Below are 18504 nucleotides of genomic sequence, written 5' to 3' on the forward strand. Positions count from 1 at the left end.
CTTAGGAGCCCTAGTGCACGATTCCCTAAAGGTTCACTTCCATGTTCAGGCTATGATCAGGAAGTTCTGGGCCGCTTATCTTACAAAGGCTGAGCGGAAACCGGAGAGGATTTAAAGGAGGTTGACGAAAGTTATTCCGGGATTAAAAGGCTTGTCGTATGAATAGCATATGACTTCTCTGGGCCGGTATTCAAAGGAATTCAGAAGAATGAGGGGTGACCTCATTGAAACCTCTCGAATGTTGAAAACCCTTGCTACAGTGGATGTGGAGAGGATTTGTCCTGTACTGGGAGGGTTAAAGACCAGAGGATACAGACTCAGAATAGAGGCGGGCATTCGATGCAATATGTCCTGGACAAGGGGCCGGAAACTGCACACAACGTTCCGAAAGAGGCCTCACCAATGCATTATAAAGTTTCAACATATTCATCCATATTTACATATTCCAGACCTTCCCAAATGAATGCATCATCACATTTTCCTTCTTCATCACCGTCACAACCTGGAAGTTACTCTGAAAGAATCCTACACGAGGAATCACAAATCCCATTGTACCAAAGATATTTTAATTTTCTCTCCCTTTAGACCCAGTCTGTTGGTGGGCACAGGTCTGCAGATCCCTACCAGGTCATCATACGAGACTGACACCTGACTAATGTTCTGACGTTGTGCCCAAAATAGAGTACGGGGTGTCTAGTCACCCCGCCCCTCCCTTTCGCCACTGACCATCTCCATGACCACCTGACTCCTCTGCCGTATACATCCACTCCACCATCCCTTACACCGACTTCCCGTCACCGACAACCCCTTCCTACCTCACAATACTTCCCGTCTCCGCCACACCCTCCCACCCCAAAACTCCTCTCAACTCAGTCACCTCTTTGCTCCACTGCACCCTTCTACCTCACCCCCAAACTCCCCTGCACTACTACATGCTTGCGTGGACGGCTCCATCACCAACAGCCCTTCACATCTCTGGCCCCAACCCAAGACTCTGCTCCACAAATCTCCCCCTCTGTGTTCACCGGGATTTATGAGGAGAATGGGGAAAAGTTGACGCCTGGCTTTACTCCTTTTCCCTCCGGCTATCATACCCTCTGTTCTGAGCCTCTCCACAGTTCTGTGTGGATAGGCCTGTCATGTGGTCCCTGTCGTGTGCAAACTCTCCACCCCGACCCCGCCCACTCCTCGCCTCCCCTTCCTTCCTCTTCCCTCCACAGCACAACGGTTCTCACACAGACAGACAACAGTCTCTGAGGCAGACACGCAATTGAAGACTTCTGGAACGACTAAAGGTAGGGAGATGGTGGGGAAGGGAGGAATGGTAAGAGACAGAGAAAAGGAGCGGGAGAGGGGTGAGAGTGGGGAGTGAGGTACAGGGAGGGAGCGGGAGAGAAGGAGGCTGAGGGTCGGAGTTGAGGGAGAGGACGGTATCGAAGAGGGCCGGGGAGGAAGTAAGCAGGCGAAGGGAGAAAGTTGAAAAGAAGTGCTAGGAGAGAAGTGGTGCGAGGGTGTCAGGAAGGAAGGAGCAGAGAGAGGAATGAGGGGAATGGGGCGAGGAGGAGGGTAGGGAATGGGGGAAAGGGAGAATGTGAGAGACGCTGTGTGTCCCGAGCCAAAAAGCATCCACCCCCTTCACCGCCGTCGGAAAGTCGGAAGGGACGTGTGAAACCTCCAGACAAAATGGATGAGTCTCTGGGGGGAATATCTCTTGCTCACGGCGATAGGGGTGCTGGAGAGGTAAAAAAAGAGTAGGGTAGGCAGATGGGGGAGAGACGGCGTGGGAGAGAGGAGGATAGAGAGTGTTGGAAGGTGGGTGGGAATGGGGAGAGGTTGTTGTCTGCAATCGCACCAGTCCGTCACCGCCCACTGCTCGCCTCCACTTCCTTCCTCTTCCACAACGGCACATACACACAGACTCTCTCTCTCTCTCTCTCTCTCTCTCCTTCTCCTCTCTTCTCTCTCTCTCTCTCTCTCTCTCTCTCTCTCTCTCTCTCTCTCTCTCTCTCTCTCTCTCTCTCTCTCTCTCTCTCTCTCTCTCTCTCTCTCTCTCTCTCCCTCTCTCTCTCTCTCTCTCCCTCTGAGGCAGACATGCAAATCAAGGCTTCTGGAACGTCTAGATCCTGGGTGGTGGTGGGGAAGGGAGGAATTGTGAGAGAGATAGAATGTTGAGAGAATAGTCCGCGAGAATTGGGGTAGCAAATCTGCAGAGAGAGAGCAGACTACTGCAGCAAACATGAAGTTGTGACAGCTGGGGATGTTACTTTTCCACGTATTGATTGGGACTCCCATACTGTTGAATGTCCATACGGGTTAGAGTTTGCAAAATGTGTTCAGGAACGTTTTCTAAATCAATATACAGAGGTACCGACTACAGAGGATGCTATATTAGATCTCCTATTAGGAAAGGAGTTAGGACAGGTGACGGAAGTGTGTATTGGGGAACACATTGGTTCCAGTGATTATAACACCATTATAATCGATCATGGATAAAGATAGATCTGGTCCTCGGGTTGAGGTTCTAAACTGACACAAGGCCGAATTTGAAGAATTGAGGAAGGATCTAAAAAGAGTGGATTGCGACAGATTGTTCTCTGGCAAGGATGTGATTGGCAAGTGGGAGGCCTTCAAAGGAGACATTTTGTGAGTGCAGAGTTTGTATGTTCCTGTCAGGATTAAAGGCAAAGTGAATAAGAATAAGGAACTTTGGTTCTCTATCGATATTGGAACTCTGATAAATAAGATGAGAGAAATGCATGACATTCATAGGAAACAGAGAACAAATACGGTACTTGAGGATTATAAAATGTGCAAAAAAACTGAAGAGAAAAATCAGGAGGTCTGAAAGAAGACATGAGGGAGCTTTGGCAGTCCAGGTGAAGGATGATCCAAAGAGTTTCTACAGGTATATTAAGAGCAAAAGGATAGTGAGGAATAAAATTTGCCCTCTTGAACATCCGAGTGGTCGGCTATGTATGGAAACAAAAGAAATGGGGGAGATCTTAAATGGTTTTTTTTTTGCGTCTCTATTTACTAAGGAAACTGATATGGAGTCAATGGAAATAAGGCAAACAAGTAGTGATTTCATGGAAACTTTACAGATTGAAGAGGAGGAGGTGCTTGCTATCTTGAGGCAACTCAGAGTAGTTAAATCCCCAAGACCTGACAAGGTATTCCCTCGGATATTGAAGGAGCAGTGTTGAAATTGCAGGGGCCCTGGCAGATATTTTTGAAATGTCGGTATCTACGGGTGAGGTGCCCGAGGATTGGAGGATAGCTCATGTTGTTCCGTTATTTAAATAACGGCTCTAAAAGTAATCCGCGAAATTATAGACCGGTATGCTTGACGTCGATAGTAGGTAAATTATTGAAAGGAAAACTAAGAGGTAGAATCTACAAGTACTTAGATAGACAGAGACTTATTAGGGAGAGTCAACACGGCTTTGTGCGTGGTAGGTCATGTTTAACAAATCTATTAGAGATTCTTGAGGAGGTTACCAGGAAAGTCGATGAAGGGAAGGCAGTGGATGCTGTCTACATGGACTTCAGTGAGGTCATTGATAAGGTCCCGCATGGGTGGTTAGTTAAATTGTTTTAGACATTGGCTCAATGTGAGAGGTCAGAGAGTGGTAGTGGAGGATTGCTTTTCTGAGTGGAGGCCTGTGACTAGTGGTGTACCACAGGGATCGGTACTGGGTCCCCTGTTATTTGTCATTTATATCAATAATCTGGATGATAATGTGGGAAATACGATCAGCAAAATTTTTGATGATACCAAGACTGGAGTTGTAGTGGACTGTGAGAAAGATTTTCAAAGCTTTCAGAGGGATTTGCATAAGCTGGAAAAAATAGGCTGTAAAATGGCAGATGGAGTTTAATACAGACAAGTGTGAGGTATTGCTCTTTGGAAGGAAAAAAACAAGGTAGAGCATACAAGGTAAATGGTAGGGCACAGACGAGTGGAGTAGAACAGTGGGATCTGGGAATTCCGATAGAAAATTCCCTAAATGTGATTTCACAGGTAGATAGGGTTGTAAAGAGAGTATTTGGAATATTGGCCTTTAGAAATCAAAGTATTTATTATAAGAGCTGGAATGTTATGATGAGGTTGTATAAGGCTTTGGTGAGGCCGAATTTGTAATATTGTGTGCAGTTTTGGTCACCGAATTACAGGATGGATATTAATAAAGCCGAAAGTGTGCAGAGAAGGTTTACAAGGATGTTGCCGGGACTTGGGAAACTGAGTTTCAGAGAAAGGTTGAATAGGTTAGGACGTTATTCTCTGGAGCTTTGAATAATGAGGGTAGATTTGGCGGACGTATATGAAATTATGATGGGAGTAGATAGAGTGAATGCAAGCAGGCTTTTTCCTGTGAGACTAGGGGAGAAAAAAAAGAGGACATGGGTTAAGGGTGAAAGGTCAGAAGGCCTGTTACTGTGCTGTAATATTCTATGGTTCTACAGTTCTAGGAAGAGAGAAGGAGCGGCTGAGGGGTGAGAGTGGAGAGTGCGGTACACGGAGGGAGCTGGAGAGAAGGAGGGGTGAGGGTGCGGAGTGAGGGAGTGGGCTGTAGCGAAGAGTGCCAGGGAGGGAGTAGGCAGGGGAAAGGGAAGGATGAAAAGTGTGGTGGGATAGAAGGGGTGAGAGGGAGCGTGAGGAAGGAAGTGCAGAGAAAGGAATGAGGGAGATGAGGCCAGGGGGAGGGTGGGTGATGCACCATCAATAACTCTCGGAGACGGGAGGCGAACGATAAGCTTTTATTAGCATCAAGAGACCACGATTAGCAGCAGGAGACCACGGCACAACATCCTGGAGACTGAAGGAGGAGCCGTGCCTCCAATCGCATTTATACGGGGGTCTGAGGGAGAAGCTACAGGAACAGTCAGCAGAGGGGCGTGTCCAGACTGGTATACGTAGTTTACCACGTGGGAGGAGCCACAGGAGCAGTCAGCAGAGGGCCGAGTCCAGACAGGTATACGTAGTTTACCACAGTGGTATGGGGGAAAGGGAGAATGAAAGAGACGCTGGTTGTTCCGAGCGAAAGAGCTTCCACGGTTCTGAGCTTCTCCACAGTTCTTTGTGGATTGGCCTGTCATGTGGTTCCAGTCTTTTGTAATCTCTCCACCCCGTCCCCGCCCAGTCATCGCCTCCCGTTCCTTCCTCTTCCCTCCACAGCACAACGGTTCTCAGACGGAAACACACACACAAACTCTGAGGCAGACACGCAATTCAAGACTTCTGTAACGGCTAAAGGTAGGGAAGTGGTGGGAAGGGGATGAATGGTGAGAGGGACAGGAAAAGAGCGGGTGAGGGGTGAGAGTGGGGAATGAGGGAGGGAGCGGGACAGAAGGAGGAGTGAGGGTCTGAAGTGAGGGAGAGGGCTGTTGCGAAGAGTTTCAGGGAGGATGTAGGCAGGGAAAAGAATAAGATGAAAAGTGTGGTGGGAGAAATTTGGTGCGAGGGAGCGTGAGGACGGAAGCGACAGAGAAACGAACCAGGGAGATGGGGCGAGGGGCCTTGGGGTGAATGAAAGGGAAATGAGAGACAGTGAAATGCGTTTGGTGTCCCGAGCGAAAAAGCTTCCATCCCCTTTTCCACCTTCGGAAAGTCGGAAGGGATGTTGTAAATGTGCAGGAAATATCTCTTGGTCCTGGCGACAGGGGTGTTGGAGATGTAAAAGAGAGTAGTGCAGGCAGATGGGGGAGAGAGAGGGACATCGGAGAGAGGGGAAGGCAGAGTGTTGGAAGCTGGCTGGGAAAGGGGAGTCTCTCTCTCTTCCCTGCCCCTCTCTCTCTCTTACACACACACACACACACACACACACACACACACACACACACACACACACACACACACACACACACACACACACACACACACACACACACACACACACACACACACACACACACACACACAGAATCTCTGAGGCAGACACACAAGCCAAGAATTCGAAAACGGCTCGAGGTAGCAAGTTAGTGGGGAGGGAGGAATGGTGAGAGGGAGAGAGAAGGAGCAGGTGCGGTGTGAGAGTGGGGAGTGAGGGACACGAGAGGAGAGGGATGGATGGAAGGTGGCATGGAGGGAGGAGCCATGGGAGCAGGTATGAGGAACAGAGTGGGGGTGGGGTAAAAGTGGAAGAGTTAAACGCTGTAGAGGTAGGGAAAGGATGAAGGGAGATGAGGTGAGCGAGGGGGAAGGCGGGTAATGAACAATGGGAAAATGTGAGTGACGGCTAGGTGTCCCAATCCAAGGAGCCACTGACCCCTTCCCCACTAAAAGTGGTAAGGGACGGGGAAATTGAAGGGAGAACAGTGTGCTGTGGGACAGAGTGGGTTACGATACAGTAATGGGGAAGTTGATGGCGATAGGGAGAGGTGGGGGGAGTGGTAAAGTGGGAGTGGGGGAGGGAAGAGAGTTGGAAGGTCGATTGTAAAGGCCAGAGTGTGGTGGGTGTGGTGGTAGGAGAGGAAGGGAGATAGGGTACTGTAAGAGTGATGGAGGGAAAAGGGGAGAAAGGAGGAAAGGGGGACGGTGGAAGAAGGAGAACGAGAGAGCAAGAGAGAGTTAGAGCGAGGGAGAGTGACAGACATAATGTCATAGTATAGGGAACGGAGATATAGAGGACGTGGAAGGCAAGGAAACCCTTTGGAGGGAGCGAGTTTTCCTCACTCGTCAGGCCCCTCGGACCTATTTGTCTTACCGTATTTTAACAACTTCAACACCTCCTCCCACTTAATATCAACATGCTACAGAACATCAACCTCACTCATATTTTCCTCACTGCCATGAAGTTCCCTCTCATCGGTGAAGACCGAAGAGAAGTATTCATTGAGGACCTCGCTCATTTTCACCGCCTCCAAACACATCTTCCCACTTTTATCTTTAATCGGTCCTACCTTCACTCCTGGTATCCTTTTGTTCTTTACATCATTGAAGAATGCCTTGGGGATTATTTTACCCTCCTCGCCAAGGACTTCTCATACCTCATTCTTGCTCTCCTCAGCCCCTTTTTAAGCTCCTTTCTTGCTACCCTCAATAGACTCATCTGATCCTTGCTTCCTAAACCTCACGTATGCTGCCTTCTTCCATCTGATCAGATTCTCCACCTCACTTGTCACCCATCGTTCCTTTACCCTACCATTCTCTATCTTCCTGACCGGGACAAATGTATCACTAACATGCTGCAAGAGATCTCTAAACATCGAGCACATGCCCATAGTAAATTTCCCAGTAAAAGCATCATCCCAATTCACACCCTCAAGTTCTAGCCTTATAGCCTCATAATTTGCCCTTCCCCAATTAAAAAAAAAGTCCTGTCCTCTCTGATTCTGTCCTTTTCCATGATAATGTTACAGGCCAGGGAGAGGTGTCACTGTCCTACAGATGCCCACCCACTGAGAGATCTCTGACCTGACCCGGTTCTTTAACCAATACTAGATTCAGCACAAAATTCCTCCTAATCGTCCTGTCAATATACTGTGATAGGAATACGTTCTGGACGCACTTGACAAACTCTGCCCCCTCTGAACCATTGGAACTAATCAGGTGGCAATCAATATCATGGAAGTTAATGTCACCCATGATAACAACACTGTTATTTTTGTACCGTTCCAAAATTTGCCTCCCAATCTGCTCCTTGGTTTCTCTGCAGCTACCAGGGGGCCTATAGAATACCCACAATAGAGTAACTGCTCCCTTCCTGATCCTGACCACCCATACTAACTCAAAAGAGGATCCTGCTTCATTACCCACCCTTTCTGTAGCTGTAATAGGATCCCTAACTGGTAATACCTCCCTCCTCCCCTACCGCCCACACCCCGCCTCTCTGTACCGTTTAAAGCACTGAAATGCAGGAATATTGAGAAACCATTCCTGCCCTGGTGCCAGCCAAGTCTCTGTGATGGCCACTACATAATAATTCCAGGTATTTATCCAAGCTCCCAGTTCATCACCTTTGTTCCTGATGCTTCTTGCATTGAAGTACACGCACTTGAGCCGTTCTAACGTACAACCTTTGCACCCGTTATTCTACTTCTCTTCCCTCAAAATCTCTTTATTCTAGATCTGGCTTTAATCCATGCACTGTAATTCCAGCTCTCGCATGACATTTATCCTTCTCCACCTCACTATCTGCTCTAACACTCTGGTTCTCCTCCCCCTGAAAATCTAGTTTAAACCCCCCAGAGCAGATCTAGCAAACCTTCCCGCAAAGATGTTAGTCCCACACCAGTTCAGGTAAACCCGTCCCGTCGGAACAAGTCCAAACATCCCCGGAACAAGACCCAGTTGTCCAGAAACACGAAGCCTTCCTTCCTGCACCAACACCTTAGTTGCGTATAAATCTGCATTATTTTCCTATTTCTGGCTTCACTAGCATGTGGCAGAGATAGCGATCCTGAGATTGCAACCCTGGAGGTCCTGTCCTTCAATATTACACCTAACTCCCTAAACTCTCTTTGCAGAGAGTTTTCTTTTCTTTTCTTCCTATCGGTAGCATCTGACTGGGTCCTATAAATTTGCAACATTGCCTCTGTGCTTATAAACTCAGTCTCACGATTTTTGAAGGTCAATACACTGTGTGCTTTCTTAACCACAGAGACAACCTGTGCACTGCTATGAGTGTCCTATGGACTCGAACCCCAAGATCACTCTGATCCTCCACACTGCCCGGAGTCTTACCATTCATCCTATATTCTGCCATCACATTTTACCTACCAAAAACAACAGCTCTCCCTTACCTGCGTTGAATTCCATCTGCCACTTCTCAGCTCAGATTTGCATCCTATGGATGCCTCGCTGTATGCTCTGACAGACCTCATAATTGGGGGTATCTACAACACCCCGAACCATTGTATCATCCGCAAATTTAAGAATCACAACTCCAGATCCCCATCCAAATCATTCATGCAATCACGTAAAGTTGAGGTCCAAGAACAGATCGCTGAGGAACTCCACTGTTCACCGGCTCCCATGCAGAATATGACACGACTACAACCTCTCTTTGCCTTCTGTGGGCAAACCAGTTCTGGATCCACAAAGCAATGTCTCCGTGGGCCACGTGTCTCCTTACACGGGATACATTATCAAATGCTCGGTGAAATCAAAATGCACTACAACTACTGCGCTACCTTCATCAATTCGTTCAGTTCCATTCTCGAAAAAAAATCAGGCTCGTCAGTCACGACCTTACTTTGACAAATCCATGCTGACTATGATTAATCATATTATGCCTCTTCAAATGTTCATAAATCCTGCCTCTCAGGATCTTCATCAACTTACCAACCACTACAGTAAGACTCAATGGTCTACAATATTCTGGTCTATCTCTACTCCCTTTCTTGAATAAGGGAACAACATCCACAAGCTTCCATTCCTCCGGAATCTCTCCCATCCTTATTGATGATACAAACATCATCGCCAGAGGATCAGCAATCTCCTCTGTCGGTTCGCACAATAGTTTGGTCTTCCTTTCCCGATGATTTTTGCAGATTGATGCTTTCTAAATGCTCCAACATATCATCGTTGTTAATATCTACATGCTCAAGCATTTCAGTCCGCTCTAAGTCATCCTTAAAATCGCCAGAATCCTTTATCCAAGTGAATACTGAAGCAAAGCATTCAATATGTACTTCTGCTCTCTCTTCCTGTTCCGTACGCACTTTTGCACTGTCACACTTGATTCGTCCTAAACTCTCTAGTCTTATCCACTTGTTCTGCACATACCTACAGAGTGCCCTGCAGTTTACCTTAATCCTGTCCTGCGAGGCCTTCTTATGGCCCATTCTGGCTCTCCTAATTTCTTTCTTAGGCTCCCACTGCTAGCATTATAATGTTCTAGATCTCTGTCATCAACTAGTCTTTTGAGCCTTTCGTAAGGCCTTCTTTTATTCTTGACTAGATTTACAACAGCCTTTGTACACCACGGGTCCTGTATCCTACCAGCTTTTCCCTTTCTCATGGGAACATACCTATGCAGAATTGCAAGCAAATATCTTCTTAAAATTTGCCACATTTCTTTCGAACATTTCTGAGAGCAATTGATCACAATTGAGCCACAACCACAGTGAATGGCGTTGCTGGCTCGAAGGGCTGAATGGCTTACTCCTGCACTTATTGTCTATTGTCAATTTATGCTTCCAACCTCCTGCCTGATAGCCTCATATTTTGCCTTACTCCAGTTAAAAGCTTTGCTGACTTATCTGTCCCCATCCTTCTCCAATGCTATGATAAAGGAGGTAGTGTGTGATTAATATCTCCTTTGGAGATATGATGTTGTGGCTATTACAGACTTCGATGACTCAGGGACAGGAATGGTTTCTTCAGGTGCCGGGGTTCAGATATGTCAGAAAGGACAGGGAGGGAGGCAAAAAGAGCTGGGGGCGTGGCACTGTGGATCAGTGATACTGTCAGGCTGCAGAAAAGGTGGACCCGATGGAAGGATTTTCTACGGAGTCTCTATGGGTGCAGGTTAGGAACAGGAAGGGGTCAATAACTTTACCGGGTGTTTTTTTTTAGGCCGCCCAATAGTAACAGGGATATCGAGGAGCAGATAAAGAAACAGATCCTGGAAAGGTGTTGTGATAACAAAGATGCCGTGATTGGAGATTTTATTTACACAAATATCAATTGGCATCTCCCCAGAGCAAGGAGTTTAAATGAGGTGGAGATTGTTAGGTGTGTTCAGGAAGGTTTCTTGACACAATATGTAGATAAACCCACAAAAGGAGAGGTTGCAATTCATTGGGTATTGGGAAATAAACCTGGTCAGCTGTCACAACTCTCAGTCGGAGAGATTCTTGGAGATAGTGATCATAATCCTATCTCCTTTACAATAGCATTGGAGAGAGAGGGGAACAGACATGTCAGAAAGGTTTTTCGTTGGAGTAAGGGGAATTATCAGGCTATCAGGCAGGAAGCTGCAAGTTTAAATTGAAAACAGATGTTCTCCGAGAAAAGTCGGCAGAAATGATGCAAATATTCAGAGGATATTTGTGTGGAGTTCTGCACAGGTACGTTCCAATGTGACAAGGAAGTTATGGTAGGGTACAGGAACCATGGTGTACAAAGGCGGTGCAAAATCTAGTCAAGAAGAAAAATTAATAAATTAAACCCAAATTTATCTGATCAGTGTTTCCGATGTCACCAAGAAATTGGCACTTTTTTACATTCTACTTGGTCCTGTTCTAAAATTCAACATTTTTGGACAAATTTAAGAGTTTTATTGGAACAAATTATTGCAATACAACTTCCACATAATCCAATATTACTTTTACTAGGTGATACTGAAGGGATAAAACCGATATCCAAATTGAATAAATATCAGAAAGAATTTATAAAAATTGCATTGGCAGTAGCCAAAAAAGCTATTGCAGTTACTTGGAAATCGGATACATATTTAAGTATAGATCGTTGGAAGAAAGAAATTTATGGCTGTATTCAACTTGAAAAAATTACTTATAATTTAAGAGATAAATATGAAACATTTTTGAAAATTTGTCGCCCTGATTTACAAAAGATAGGATTAAATATATAGGTGCTCCGAAGATGAAATAATTGGTTACTTGGGGAAAGAAATAAATATATATACTAAAGTTATTGCGAACTCCATGGAGCATGTGGGGATCCTCCAATATCCAGGCATTCCTTTTTCTTCTTTCTTTCTTTCTTTCTTTCTTTCTTTCTTTCTTTCTTTCTTTCTTTCTTTTTTTCTTTCTTTCTTTCTTTCTTTCTTTCTTTCTTTCTTTCTTTCTTTCTTTCTTTCTATAGGGATGTTGGGGGGAGGGGTTAAGGGGAGGGGGGATGGGTAACACATATTTTCTTTTTCACACAGTTTTATTCTGTAACTATTTGAAAACACAATAAAAAGTGTTTAAAAAAAGAAGAAAAGAAAAGCTTACAAATGTTTGAGAGAGATAGGTAATGTTACAGATCTGGAAGATTATAAGGCTAACAGGAATGAGCTTAAGAAGGAAATTAGGAGAGCCCGAAGGGGCCATGTGAAATTCTTGGCGGGCAGGATACAGGAAAAACCCCGAGGCTTTCCTCAAGTATGTGAAGATTAAGAGGATAAGACGCGAAAGAATAGGACCAATCAAGTGTGACAGTCGGAAAGCGTGTATGGAACCGGAGGAAGTAGCAGAAGCTTAACGAATATTTTGCTTCAATATTCACTGTGGAAAAGGATCTGGGTGATAGTAGCGATCACTTGCAGCATGTTGATATTCAGAAAGAGGGTGAGCTGGAGCTTTTGGAAAGCATCAAGTTGGTAAGACGCCGGGACCGGATGAGATGTACCCCAGGCTACTGTGGATGCGAGGGAGGAGATTACTGAGCCTCCGGCGATTATCTTTGCAACATCAAGGGGGACGGGAGAGGTTCCAGACGATTGGAGGGTTGCGGATGTTGCTCCTTTATTCCAGAAAGGTATCGAGATAGCTCAGGGAATTATAGACCATTGAGTCATAACTCAGTGGTTAGTACGTGGATGGAGAAGATCCTGAGAGGCAGGATTTATGAACATTTGGAGAGATGATTGGGAATAGTCAGCATGGTTCTGTCAAATGTAGGTCGTGCCTTACGAGCCTGATCATTTTTTTGAGGATGTGACTAAACACATTGATGAAGGAAGAGCAGTAGATGTGGTGTCTATGAATTTCACTGGACATTTGATAAGGTATCCCTGGAATGATTATTGAGAAAGTAAGGAAGCATGGGATCCAGGGAGGAAGGAGAAGTGAAGGAATAAATGAGATGGATGAGGAAATATGTGGGAAGAGGAGGAAATAAACCAGTTCAGGTCGGATAAAGAAAGAAGGTGTAGAGGAGAGAGGAAGTGGAGCGGGAAGGTGCGTGATAGAGAAGACGTTGAGGTGGGGGAAGGTGAGTGGGACAGTACGAACCAGTGCCATGCGAGGGTGGGAGAAGGAAGAGATTGATTGAGGGAAACGAACGGAAGAGGAAGAGCGGGAGAGGGAAGGAGGAGGGTGTGGTGGGAGAGAACGGGAAGCTCGGAGGTAGGATGGCAGGAAGGGTGGAGGGACCGGTGAGATGGGATGAAGGAGATGAAGGCGGACATTGGGAAGGGAGGGGGAATACAGAAAGCATATGTGAGTGTATAAGCACTTCTGCGTGTCAGGGCGACAGGGGTGTTGGTCGTGGAGAGAAGGAAAAGAGAGGGGAAGATGGGGGAGGGTGTGGAATAAGATAATGGAGAAGAAGAGTCAGTGGGGCAAAGGTGGGCGAGAGGACGTAGAGAAAAGAGCAATGGTTGAGGAGGGGAGGAAGATGGGATAGAAAGAGAGAGAGAATAGGGGAGGGAAAAAGGAGAATGAAAAGGGGAGAGTGGGGGAAGATCACAGAATCCCTCCCCCATCTCCACCGCCCTCTCCATTCTTCCTCTCCTCCTGTCTGCTGACTTGTTCCCTCCTGACCTCACTCCCTTATCTCCGTTCACCGGCCCACTCTGACCAATCACTCTCCAACTCTCCCGCTTTATTTCTCCGTCTCACCCTCTCCGCTCACTTTTCCCCATGTCCATCACTCCTTCCTCCCTGCTCTCTCCAGATGCCCCTTCTCTCTCCCTTCGCCCCAGTCTGTCCATTGTCACCCCCATCTCTATCTCTATCCGAACCCGAATACTCCCCGCTTTCTCCCCACTCTCATTACTCTTCGCTCAACCACTCTCATTTCTCACGACCACCCTCTGCAACACCCACAATCTCTCTGCTCCCCGCACTTCCTCCCCCTGCTCTCGGTTCCTCTATTCATCAGCTCTTCATCCCGCGTTGGTTGGTACCGGTCTAACCCACTTGTTAACACAGGCTTCCTCTGACAACGGTTGATTCCCCTGTCTGAGCTCAGAGACGCAGAGAATCCTCGGCAGGATGGACCGGAGCGTGAGCTACATGACTGTGAATATGGGAAGAAAGGACTCACGGTCTCCTTCCCGAGGTGGGTGCGGCAGATACAGGCTACTGATCTGTTCTGCAGCTTATCCTGGTGTGTGTGATCGGACGGGTGGAGTGAGTTTCACATTATGACTGCTCGGGAGTGTGTAATGAGTGAGTGTGGAGGGAACTTCACTCTGTGACTGACACCGGGAGTGTGTGATGGGACGGCGCGGAGGGAGTTTCGCTCTGTGCCTGACCCCGGGAGAGTGTGATGTGACGGCGTGGAGGGAGATTCACTCTGAGTCTGATCCCGGAAGTGTGTTATGGGACGGTGTGGAGTGAGATTCACACTGTGCCTGACCCCGGGAGTGTGTGAGGGGACCGTGTGGAGGGAGATTCACTCTATGTCTGACCCCGGGAGTGTGTGATGGGACGGTGTGGAGGGAGATTCACTCTGTGTCTGACTCGGGGAGTGTGTGATGGGACGGTTTGGAGGGAGATTCACTCTGTGTCTGACCCCGGGAGTGTGTGATGGGACAGTGTGGAGGGAGGGAGATTCACTCTATGTCTGACCCCGGGAGTGTGTGATGGGACAGTGTGGAGGGAGATTCACTGTATGTCTGACCCCGGGAGTGTGTGATGGGACGGTGTGAAGGGAGATTCACTCTTTGTCTGACCCCGGGAGTGTGTGATGGGAAGGTGTGGAGGGAGATTCACTCTATGTCTGACCCCGGGAGTGTGTGATGGGACGGTGTGGAGGGAGATTCACTCTATGTCTGACCCCGGGAGTGTGTGATGGGACGGTGTGGAGGGAGATTCACTCTATGTCTGACCCCGGGAGTGTGTGATGGGACGGTGTGGAGGGAGATTCACTCTGTGTCTGACCCCAGGAGTGTGTGATGGGACGGTGTGGAGGGAGATTCACTCTGTGTCTGACTCTCGCTGTTCTGTCCCCAGCTGAACCTGATGTATCGTACGCGGAAGTTAATTTCAAACGCTCCTCGGCACCCCGCGTCCGGGCAGATCGAGGTCAGTTTCATCTTTGTTGGTTTGAACCTGTTCAGGTGACGTTTCCAAACCTGTCGAGAGATATCCGGGCAAACGTGCCTAATGATTGCCTGTTTGAGCATAAGACGCAGGGATCGCGTGGGAGAGATGATGGTGTGGTAAACTTTGTGGGAGGGACGGTGTGGAGGGTGCTGTGATGAGTGAGCTCCCTTGGAGGGGCGGTGCAGAAGGCGAGCGGTGGGATGGTTTGAGGAGAGTGGGCTGTGAGAAGGGTCGGTGAGGAGAGAGAGCATGGGATGTGCCGTGACGAGGAAGGGGCGATCATGAGCGAGCGCTGTGGGATTGGGTTGCCGAGATGAGTGAGCGCCGTGTGGGTGTAGTCAGGTGGGAACGCGGTATAAATCCATAACCACTCTGTCACTTTTCTGAACCCCACTCTCTTTTCCTTCTTTTCACTTCTCTCCACTTCCTCACCTCCTCACACCCTGTCGCCTTTCGTCTCTCCCCTTTGCCCTCTCCCCGTTTCCCCCACTCTCTACCACTGTCCCGTTCTCTTCGCTCTCTCTCCTATTGTCTCCTCTCCCTCCGTCTCTCCCCTATCACAGTCACCGTCTCTACCACTCTCAGTTTCACCTTCGCGGTCTTCTTCTCTCTCCGCTCCATCTCATCCTTCCCCGTACGCCCATCACGGACTTCCAGCCTCGCTCTGTCCCTATATTTGCCCCTCAATTCCCGTCACCGCGCTCTCCTCCTCTCTATCCACGGCTCTCTTCCTTTCCCCGTCGTTCTACCCCACACCCCCCCCCCCGCTCTTCTCCCATCTCTCTCAAATTCTCTTTTATCTCTTCTCCATCGCCTCCCACTTTTCTCCTCCCCACACACTCCCTTCTCTATCCCCCTCTCTTTCCCCCTCTCACACCTCTCCCTGGCCTCTCACTGCTCCCGACTCTCTGCACTGTCCCACCCCCTCTGTCTCCGGCTCTTTCACCCCGTTCTCCCACCCCATTCCTTCTCTGCATCATCCCGCCCATCGCACCTGTCGCTACCTCCTTCTCTATGTCGATCGCTCTCCTCTGCTGCCCCCTGTCTCTCCTCTCTCTACGCCTCTCACTCACCCTCTCTCTCGAATTCTCACCCCTGCTCTCTCCGTCACTTGTCTCTCTCCCTTCTCTCACCCCTCTCTCTTCTCTCTCTTCCCAACACCCTCCTCCATTCGCGACCGCTCACACTCTCTTTCTTTTCTGCTCTCTCTCCCTCTCCCAGACGCTCTGAACTCCACCTACTCAGAACTGAACTTTAGGAAAGAGGAACCCCTCATCGATGAGCACGAAGATTCTCCCATTGCCTCGGGGTCCAGCGGGCTGTCAGCTACTGCAAAAACAGGTCAGAGTTCACAGCGAAGACGTCAATTTGGAAAGGTCACGTCTCATACTCCCAAGTGTCCAAGTTCCTAATGCATCTTTCTCGACAACTTCCTCTGTCAGTTCATCCCATAGACTGACCAAGGAATAAAATCTCGACCTACCCGACCCCTCTCCATGCCTCACTTCCCCGAGTCCAACATCCTCGTAAACCTTCCGGCACAGTGGCCTTTCCTATATCCGGGCGACCAACACTGAACAACAGCGGCGTCACTGTACATCTGTAATTTGACCTCCCGCCTCCTGTACCATCATCTTCCACAACACTGTACCATCAGTGACCTTGTTAATGTGTAGATAGATTATATCTACTCCCCGTGCTTGATCTGTCCTTCCCGTGCAAATTAGCCCGACAAATATTCCTGGGTCTCAGTCCATCCAATATCTCTCTCCCTCCTCCATCTGCCACCCTCCCGACCTTCAACCGCACTTTCTCTCACTACTCCTTTATTACTCCGTCTCTCCCTCCCTTCCTTTCTTCCATCTCCAAGAGTGATCTAACATCTGGGATCTTGTGACAGTATTTGATAAAGTCAGTGTACATGGTATCTACTAATCAGGACAAACACGTCCTCTGCAATCAAATCGGTCAGTCTAATCTCCCCCGGCCCCACCATCTTATACAGACCCACAATAGCTCATTGAAGTCCTATCTATCACGCTCTTTCAGAATGGCAGGCAGTGACTAGTTGGGTACCGCAAGGCTCAGTGCGGGGAACACCAGTTGTTTACAATATATATATTAATGATTTAGACGAGGGAATTAAATGCAGCATCTCCAAGTTTGCGGATGACACGAAGTTGGGCGGCGGTGTTAGCTGTGAGGAGGATGCTAAGAGGATGCAGGGTGACTTGGATAGGTTAGTTGAGTGGGCAAATTCATGGCAGATGCAATTTAATGTCGATAAATGTGAGGTTATCCACTTTGGTTGCAAGAACAGGAAAACAGATTATTATCTGAACGGTGGCTGATTAGGTAAAGGGGAGGTGCAACGAGACCCGGGTGTTATTGTACACCAATCATTGAACGTGGGCATGCAGGTACAGCAGGCGGTGAAAAAGGCAAATGGTATGTTGGCATTCGTAGCAAAAGGATTTGAGTACAGGAGCAGGGAGGTTCTACTGCTCCCTGGAGGTTCTACCCACCAAGAGTATTGTGCAAACAGGAGGAAATCTGCAGATGTTGGAAATTGAAACAACAACACACAAAATGCTGGTAGAACACAGCAGGCGAGGCAGCATCTATAGGGAGAAGCGTTGTCGACGTTTCGGGCCGAGACCCTTCGTCAGGACTAACCGAAAGGAAAGATAGTAAGAGATTTGGAAGTAGTATGGGAAGGGGGAAATGCGAAATGATAGGAGAAGACCCTATCGGTTCCGCCTCCACCACTGCCTCCTGCAGCCTATTCAAAAAAAAACTTACCCCGGACATCTCCTCTGTACACACTTCCAAGCACCTTAATTAGCTTTGCTACAATAAGTGTATGGGACATTGGAAAAAATGTTGAATTTCCCCATGGGGATGAATAAAGTATCTATCTATCTATCTATCTATCTATCTATCTATCTATCTATCTATCTATCTATCTATCTATCTATCTATCTATCTATCTATCTATCTATCTATCTATCTATCTAAACGCATGTCCTCTCGTCCAAGCGATTTCAGTCCTGGGAAAAAGATCTGTCTATCCACACAATCAATGCCTCCCATTATCTTGTACACCTCTATCAGGTCATCTCTCATCCTTCGTCCCTCCAGCAAGAAAAGTTTGAGTTCACTCAACCTGTTCTCATAAGGCACGCACTCAAATCCAGTAAACATTCTTGTAAATCTCCTCTGCACCCTTTGTATGGATTCCACGTCTTTCCTATAGTGATGCATCCAGAACTGAGCACAGTACTCCATGCAGGGTCTGAACAGGTTCCTGTATAGCTGCAACATTACAACCCGGCTCCACGATTCCCTGATTCAATTCCACGATTGATGAAGGCCAATACACCATACGTCTTCTTAACCACAGAGTCAACCTGCGCAGCTGCTTTGAGCTCGGACCCCAAGAATCCTCTGGTTCTCCACTGTGCCAAGAGTCTGACCATTAATTCTATATTCTGCCATCGTATTTGACCTATCAAAATGAACCACTTCACACTTAGGGTGGTTGAACTCCATCTGCCACTT

General features: G+C 47.7%; 1 protein-coding gene across 1 annotated transcript in view; it reads left to right on the forward strand.

Annotated features, from left to right (window-relative positions):
- Positions 1 to 1212: 1212 nt before the first annotated feature.
- Positions 1213 to 18504, forward strand: part of LOC140720477 (uncharacterized) — a 33017-nt gene continuing 15725 nt past the window's right edge. Inside the window, exons 1-4 of the mRNA XM_073035328.1 lie at positions 1213 to 1295; positions 13825 to 13954; positions 14851 to 14922; positions 16165 to 16284. Coding sequence (XP_072891429.1) covers positions 13888 to 13954; positions 14851 to 14922; positions 16165 to 16284 — 259 coding nt within the window. The 5' untranslated portion in view covers positions 1213 to 1295; positions 13825 to 13887. The remainder of the gene's footprint in view (positions 1296 to 13824; positions 13955 to 14850; positions 14923 to 16164; positions 16285 to 18504) is intronic.

The sequence above is a fragment of the Hemitrygon akajei genome, unplaced genomic scaffold (assembly GCF_048418815.1).
Source record: "Hemitrygon akajei unplaced genomic scaffold, sHemAka1.3 Scf000043, whole genome shotgun sequence".
Taxonomy (NCBI): domain Eukaryota; kingdom Metazoa; phylum Chordata; class Chondrichthyes; order Myliobatiformes; family Dasyatidae; genus Hemitrygon; species Hemitrygon akajei.